Here is an 8,197-nt window from a genome sequence, read left to right as displayed (position 1 = left end):
TCAGGGACCCTCTGGCTTTGTCCCCAGGGCTCAGCCGGAACAAACACCTTAGACCCCACCACCACCAGGGGATTTGGCCCGGGCAGAATGGCCGGGTGATCCGAGCAAGGATTTCCCAGATTTTTAGGGAGGGCAGAGAAATCTCAGCTGAGTCCAAGAGGGGGTGGGAGGGACACCCCCAGATGGAGGTGCTGTTGGGAAAGCTGCAGATTCAGGGCAGGGAGCCCCTGGGGGAGGACTGGATTTGAGGAAAGGACGATGAGGCAGGTTTCCTCAAAACTGCATATGGAGGGGTGGGGGCTACTGAGGGAGGATCTGAGTGAAGAGAAGGGACCACTTGGGGAACCAGATTCCAGATTTGGGGAGGTGTGGCTGAGGAAAGATTCCAGTTTGTGAGGGGTTCCCTGAATTAAGAATTCTGGAAAGAAAGTAGCTGAAGGGAGTACTCCAATTTGGGGAGGCTTCAGTAGAGGGGGTCCAGGATTTGAAGGAGAAGGCCCTAAATTCTGGCGAGACACTCGCAAGGAGCAGTGAACTTAGCTACAGGCTGGAGAAACCTCGAGCCTCGGGAATAGGGACTCAGACATGAGGATGATGGGCCGGGCAGGGGGCTCCCCACAGGGCATGCCCCACCCCCGCGCCCCCTTTAACCTGTCTTGATGGCCCCGCCCCGAGATGACGTCACTGTCCCTCCCCCAGCCCCTCTAGGGGGCTCCCGGGGCACGCAGATCCCTAAGGGGCTGGCGGCTGAAAGGGTGGCTTCCTCTCTCTCGGGATCCCCACGGGGACCCCCCCCCCAATGCTCCAAGGGGAGGTCTGGTTGGCCTGCGCGTGCGCCTGTCCGCCGATGGGGCCCCTGGGGTTAGGGGCTGAGGCTCACCCTGCCTGGGGTCCAGGACCGCAGAAGGGTGGGGCAACACCAGGGTGCCGGAGGGGCGCCCCCCCCCACAAGGGACTGATGGGTCGGAGAAGGCACTAGCAAGGTTGAGCGGAGGCTCTCCGGTGGAGGGTAGACGGCGGGCACAACAGCCACCCCGGACGCCCCAACCCCCTGACCTCCAGCCACCTGTCCCAGACTCATCTCCACTCCGCAGGCGCCCGTTCAGCCCCTACCCCCACCCCAACACAGCGCCCCCTGCCTCCATCGGCCGCTCAAGAATCTCAGTCGCACGCCGCCAGGACCAGCACCCCCGCCCCGCACACACGCGGCCCCCTCTGCGCTCGCCCCGCCCGCACCCCGACTGGTGCAGCCGGCAACGCTGGGCACCGTCCAACGCCGCGCTGGGGGCAATTGCAGCCCAGCCCCCTCCCACAGCGCGGACGCAGCCCTCAGCCCCCAGCCCCGGCGCCGAGCCCTCCCTGCCCAGCCAGAGGGTGCACCGTGCAGGCACAACCCCCAGTCCCGTGCGCCGAGCCCTCCCCGCCCCAGTGCAGCCAAGAGGTGCCCGGTTGCGGGCGCAGCCCCCCAGCATCGCGCGCCGAGCCCTCCCCAACCCAGCCTAGCCCTGCCCAGCCAGAGGGCGCCCCGGGCGGGTGCAGCCGCGAAGCGGGCGGCCGGCTGCAGCGGAGCAGCCTCCGAGCACAATGGCCGTGCGGGTTTCCCCGGCACAAAGCCGGCGCGCTGCCCACTCCGCTGCCTGCGAGACCCCCATTGGAGCGCCTGGGTGGGTGTTTTTTGGGGGTTTTTTTGCACCTGAATGGATGCTCTGGGGCTCCTTTACCTGGAGGCTGGCTGGGCTGGGCTCCCCCGGCTTGGCCCCGCTTCACATCCTGGCCGTGGCATGGAATCCGAGCGGAGCCCGAGCGCCAGCGGCTCGCGGCGTGCGCGCGCCGGCCTGGCTGCCGGGCGGGCGGCGCGAGGACACTCACTGCGGCTCGCGCTCCCCTCGCGCCGGCTCGCGCGCCCCCCCAACCGGTGACGTCATCCCTTCCGCCAGCGCCGCCGCGGCTGCCGCCGACTGGAGGCAGGGCCGGGGCGGGACCCGGCGCGCGCGTCACTGCGCAGCCGCGCCGCGGCCACGCCCCCGCCAATGAGGAGGAACGGCACAGGCACGTGGCCCGGGGGCGTTTAAAGGGCCGCGGGAGCACGTGGGACGCGGGGCCCAGGCTCAGTGGAGCACGTGGGCGACGACACCCCACCCGAGGGAAGTACTCTGGCCGCTGCTGCGCAGATGCCCTGGCCGTTGAGCAGTAAAGGCCATGGTGTAGGTCGTGTCCTGCTCTAAATTCTGCTGTGGCTCCCTAGTGCCCTTTGAATAAAATCCTACCATCTCGCAGTGGCTAGGCTCTCTGCAACCGTATCCATCACCCTGCCTCCCGGGTCTCCCAAGTTCCAGTCAAGCCACCTTCTTACATTTTCTCCAACAGGCTAAGCACGTACCTGGTTCCTGCCTTGGGGGCTTGGTCCTGCTGTTCCCATTAGCTGGAATGCTTTTCCATGATCTTCTCCATCTCCTTGTTCAGATTTCGGCACAAACGTCTGAACCGTTATGGGAGAGGCTCTCTCAGTCCACCATCACTAACTCCGCGCCGCCCCCCCCCCCCATTCTCATCCGCTTATTTTTATCCTAATCACTCTGGTTAGACTCTGTAGTAAAGGCCAAGGCCCGCCTCTCTCGCCTGAGGTTCCCTACTGATGAACAAGATGAGGGAGTGCTCCCAACACAGCGCTTCTTGCACATGACACACATTGTCAATTACCATTACTGTTCCCTGATACTGGATCTAAGGAGTCCTGGGGACCCCCGTGGTTAAGCGCTGGGCTGCTAACTGAAAGATTGGAGACTCGAACCCACTATTGAGACCCAAGACATGGCAGTCTGCTTCTGTAAAGATACCAGCCTAGGAAAATCTATGGAGGAGTTCTACTCTGTAGAATTGCTGTAGGGCAGAGTATGGATTTAGTTTTGACTCCGATGGTTTTGACTGTCAAGAAAAAGCATGCTGGAAGCCCCCAGCTCAGATACTGACTTGCTGGGTGGAACCCTGAGCCTGGATCTCCTGGCTTGTCAAATGCACTTGCTTCTGTGAGTCCCACTTCCCATCTGTGAAATGGGGCCAGACCGTCTGTCCTCACAAGGAGCCTGTAGGAATGAATTGTGACAGTCTGACTGCCTAGCTTGTAGTTGGTACTCAAAAAACGGAATTTAGAAGAAGAAACAAAATTTACAGGAAAGTCTTATGGGAGGGAGAGTATCAAAGATGCCAAATCATTTTTGCGTACCCAGCTGTTGTGTTTTAAGGACGTTGAAAGTGTTTGCTTCCTCTAGGTAACTATTTGGAGAGAGCCTTGTGCTCACAAAGGGATTCAGGTTTAGAATTTGGAGTTTTTTTCCTCCAAAATGGGTGATTCATTCATTCCAGGCCAAAGATGCAGAGAAACAAAAAACATTAACCCAGGGAACAAAATGATAAGGCGGAAGTCATAAACAGGAGAAGAGAGAGGGGAGGATGAATAATTAAACAAGGACCTAAATTAAGCTCCAAGTTTCCCAGCGGCCAGCACAGCAGCCAAGTTTGCAGGGCCTGTTTTGTTCTCCTTCCTGACTGGGTGACCCTGACCTGGCCATTGACACCCAGGCCTCAGTTTTCTCATCTAGAGAATGGGTGCACAGCACCATCTTGAAGGATCAAGCAGGATGTTCTTAGCACACTTTCTTGTACACACTAGGTGCTCAAGTCTTGCGCACTCAATGGAGGCAGAGAGAAAGGAGACTGTTGGCTTTGGAGGGGCTGGACATGACATGAGCCCCAGCCCTGCCATCTCTTAAGGGAAGAACTTTGACTCTGTGACATGCTGAGCCTCACTGTTTCCGTCTGTAAAATGGAACGAGCTCATAGACTTCCAAGCAGTCTTAATGAGCAGCAAAGGAAAACATACCACCTACCCGGTCAAGTCTATTCCAACTCAGAGGAACCTCATAGGACAGAGGAGAACTGTACCCTAGGGTTCCCAAGACTGTAAATCTTTATGGAAGCAGAAAATGGAGACTTTTTCTCATTGAATAGCTGGTGGGTTTAAACTGGTGACCTTGAGGTTAGCAGTCCAATGGATAACCAATTATGCCATTGTTGTTGTTATGTGCCATGGAGTCGGTTCCGACCCATAGCAACCCTGTACAGGGTTCCGAGGCTGTAAATCTTTACAGGAGCAGAAAGCCTCATCTTTCTCCCCTGGAACAGCTGGTAGTCTCAAACTGCTGACCCTGAGGTTAACAGCCCGTGGAACCACTAAGCTATCAGAGCTCCTTTGCTAAAACATTGGGGTGTTTTATCTCCATAAACCCAACCAGTGAGTAACAAATGTCTATGGAACCCCATTCTACGCCAGAGGCATCGGTGGCTTCATAGGAGAATTCCCACCTCCCATGTGAGAGATTCTGGATCGATTCCCAGCCACAGCACCTCATTCATGCCCAGCCCCCCGCTTTCTCTCTGTGGAGTCTATGGGTTGTTAGGATGTGAGGATGTGACACAAGTGTCTGCAGGTTCCAGACTGACACAGACTAGGAAGAAAGGGCTGGCATTCAACTTGTGAAAATTAGACCACGAAATCACAGAGGTGTGATCCACAACCAGTAGTGAAGAACCACGCAGTGTTTTGGTCTGTTGTATATGGGACCATACAACAGACGAAAAGTTGGGGACCAACTCAATGACAGTGAACAACCAAAACTGTGTGCCAGACTTCCAGGTGGTGAGACAAAGAATTAAACAAAGCACAAAACAAATGTCTGCTTTATGGAGCTCCCAGACCAGTGGGGGACTCAGACAACACCCAAAGTAGAAATCCAAATTCTTCCCTTCGGCCCACAAGGCCCTGCACAACCAGCCCCCATTCCCTCCCTGCCCTCACTCTCCTTGCTTATTCCACACCAGCCTCCTTGCTATTCCTTGAAAACCCCAAGCATGCTCCAGCCTCAGGACCTTTGCATGGGCTGTTCCCTCTGCCCAGAACGCTGTTCCTCAGGCTCTTCCAAAGATGGCCTCTATCTCACCCTTCAAGTCTCTGAGAGACCCTGACCATCCAACTAAATGAATTGTTGATTTTTTTTAAAATACTTTGCTAAATAGGGTTTTTTTGTAAAAAGGGACTGTTACAAACTGACCTCTGTAATTCAGTGTAATGAACATTGCAGAAGGTGGCTGGCTGGCATAGCTAAGTGCTTCACAGTTAGCTGAAAGGTTAGAGGTTCGACTACACCCAGAGGAGCCTCAGAAGACAAGTCTGACAATCTGCTTCCAAGAGGTCACAGCCTAGAAACCCATGTGGGGTCAGTCTATTCTGCACACATGGGATCGCCAGGAGTCGGAATTGGAACCAACATTTTTGGAAAGCAGAACTTCATGGGAAAGTTTTTAGATTTTTGTCTTCATCTCAGAGCCAGATTAAGGAGCTCTGGTAGCACAGTGGTTTATGAGTCAGGCTGCTAACCTCAAGGTCAGCAGTTCAAAACTACCAGATGTTTCACAGGAGAAAGTCGAGGCTTTCTGCTCCTGTAAAGATTTACAGCCTCAGAAACCCAGGATTGCTGTGAATCAGAACCGACTCCAAGGCACAGAACCACACCACATCAGTGTCGGATCACAGTTTGGGATGATTTCATGTTTTGTATCCTGTCTGCTTCTCCCCTCTAACTGTGCCTCAGTTTGTCAATCTGCAAGTAGGTGTTATCATACTCTCTACCTCCTAAGGGTATTTAGAAAATGAAGCTAACTCAACAAGTCAAGCCCTCTGTATGGATGAATTATACCTCCCCCCCCCCCCCATGCCTACATTTAGGATGAGACCTTACCTTATCAGGGAGCAGAGTTTGCTTTATTATGTTAATGAGGACATCTGGGCATAGGGTCTGTCTTAAAACACTATTCCTGATATAGTACTGTAGGACCACCACAAGGTCAGCATTCAAGCCCACCAGCTGCTCCTCAGAAACCCTATACAGGTCGCTATGAGTCAGAACTGACTCAACAGCACTTAACAACAACAACAACGTTGTGATTTAAGTGAAGGCTTACAGAACAGATCATCAGTTTTACTTTCAACAAATCACACACTTTGTTTCATCTCAATGATTACAATCCCTTCCCTGCAACAACATCACTCCTCCACTTCCTCCCTGTGGTTCTTGCTTTCATGCCTTCTCCTTTCCCCATCCTTCCAAACTCTTTTCTTAGGTAACTGCTCTCCTTTTCATCTCAAATGGTTGACCATCCTATGGTGTACATACCTCGCTAAGTGTTGATGTTCTCTCTGTAGACCTATCTATAGCTTAGCTGAAAATTACACCACTGAGGTGTGTGTGTGTGGTGGTGGTGGGGGGGGGATCCGTTCCAGACCAGTCTCAGGGTTCCATTAGTCTGACCAGTAAGCCTGTTAAACCAATCACCTTTGAGATGATAATAATTAGGAATTAGATTAGGGGAGATACATGCCCCAGGAAGATGGCCAAGGAATTTGAGGACGAGAGGCTGAAAAGAGCCTAGGTCCTTCCCCCAGCACCCAGAGAGAGGGAAAACCTTTCCCTCAAGGCAGCACCCTGAATTTGGAATGTTGACCTTCAAATGGGTTGGAAATGGTCCAATCATGGCTAACAGGAACAAGGGCAGTGTATTCATTGCATAGTGATCAAATCTCTTTTGCAGTCAGATTTTGACTCCAGTAGAAGACAGGAGGATTCCTGCATTGAACTGCTAACTGCAAGGTCAACAGATCAAAGTCACCAGCCTCTCCTTGGAAACCTTAAATGGGGTTGATGGCACTGGGCAATAACAACAACAGGAAACAGGCGGTGGTGCTCTGCTCAAAGATGGCGGCCGACACACATGCCAAGTGGCTGGGTGGGCCGCCATCTTGGAACAGGCTTCCTACTGGACTCAAAATCCAATATGTATGCTGCCCTTGTTTCCTTCTGCCATGACACAACCATTCTGAACCATTTTGAAAGGCTGGTGAAAAGAAATTTCTGTCCATTAAAGCCACCCACTTATTGTACCTCTGTTAGAAAGCCAAAATATCCTTAGACTAGCATCTGACACCAGGTTCAATCAAGAAAGGGGTTCTTGACCAACGTGTCCTCTGCAAATAGGAAAACCAGGATCACTCGCAGAAATGAAAGGTGACCATGAAAACCAACATAATAAAAACAGAACTGTGGTTGTCTTGTGAGATACTGTTGCTAGGCTTGCCTGAGGAAAGCCAGTGAGGTGTTAAGGACAGAATAACACCAAACTGAGACTTCCTGCAAACCAAAGCTTGGAGAAAAGCAAAGTGGGAGAATGTTCTCCCCCTGGGCATAGTTTGGGCATCAAAAGGTGGGGTGTAGCAGGTGCTGGCTGTCTCTCTCTAATTCTGCCCAGGCTCCTGGGGTGTGCTCTCTCTCTCTCTCTCTCTCTCTCTCTCTCTCTCTCTCTCTCAGGGCTGCTAACCACAGGACCTGGCCTGTTCTGAGTGTGACTCATTGTTGTTAGGTGAAGGTTCAGTCAATGAACATTTTCATCCTTTCCAACGGGGTGATGGTGGGGGGGCCTCTTCCTACCCTCCCACCCTTCTCTCTCTTTCGTGCCAGCCTAACCTTTGCCCTGGCATCTTCCAGCATCTGGTAACTACCTCCTTGTATTTTCATTGAGACAACTCCAGGGGGCACCCTCAGCCACCCATCTCTGTACACAAAGAAGGCTTCTGATGCCAAGTTCAGGACCCCAGCCTCAAGGAGACACAGCCCCACCTTAAAGCCCTGCTTCCCTAGCAGACAGGTTCAAAACAGTTTCCCTCCAACCTGGTCCTGGGCCAGACATTCCACCATTCCTACATATTCGTTCTAATTAAACACTCTTTCGTTCTCCCCACCCCTACCCTCACCCCCACCTCCACCCCATATAAACTTTGAAAGTCAACTTCAAATGCCAAAGGGAAAGGGGGCAGATGGAAACACCCCCATTTTCTGAGCATCTTCTCACTGGGTCCCATGTTGGGTCTCTTTAGGGGGTACCCCCTGACGTATCTTACCAGATAAAGATGGGGACTTTGGACTCAGACAGATGTGGGTTCAAATCCCAGCTGTGGCATTTGCCGAAATCCAACACCCTTTCAAGATTAAAAAAAAAATTACTTGATAAAGTAAAAAGGAAGTTGTTGTTATGTGCTGTGGAGTCGGTTCCGACTCATAGTGACCCTGTACAGGGTTACCGAGGCTGG

The 8,197-nt window shown here is 53.1% G+C and overlaps 1 protein-coding gene across 1 annotated transcript; it reads left to right on the top strand.

Annotated features, from left to right (window-relative positions):
* Positions 1 to 659: 659 nt before the first annotated feature.
* LOC102825774 (vegetative cell wall protein gp1-like) lies at positions 660 to 1,503 on the top strand. The gene is made up of 2 exons (XM_006869029.1): positions 660 to 814; positions 897 to 1,503. The coding sequence occupies exons 1-2, from the start codon at positions 660 to 662 to the stop codon at positions 1,501 to 1,503; spliced, it is 762 nt and encodes a 253-aa protein (XP_006869091.1).
* The last annotated feature ends 6,694 nt before the right edge of the window (positions 1,504 to 8,197 follow it).

Source organism: Chrysochloris asiatica, unplaced genomic scaffold, assembly GCF_000296735.1.
Source record: "Chrysochloris asiatica unplaced genomic scaffold, ChrAsi1.0 scaffold00125, whole genome shotgun sequence".
Classification (NCBI taxonomy): Eukaryota; Metazoa; Chordata; class Mammalia; order Afrosoricida; family Chrysochloridae; genus Chrysochloris; species Chrysochloris asiatica.
This window is presented reverse-complemented; position numbering and strand designations above follow the sequence as displayed.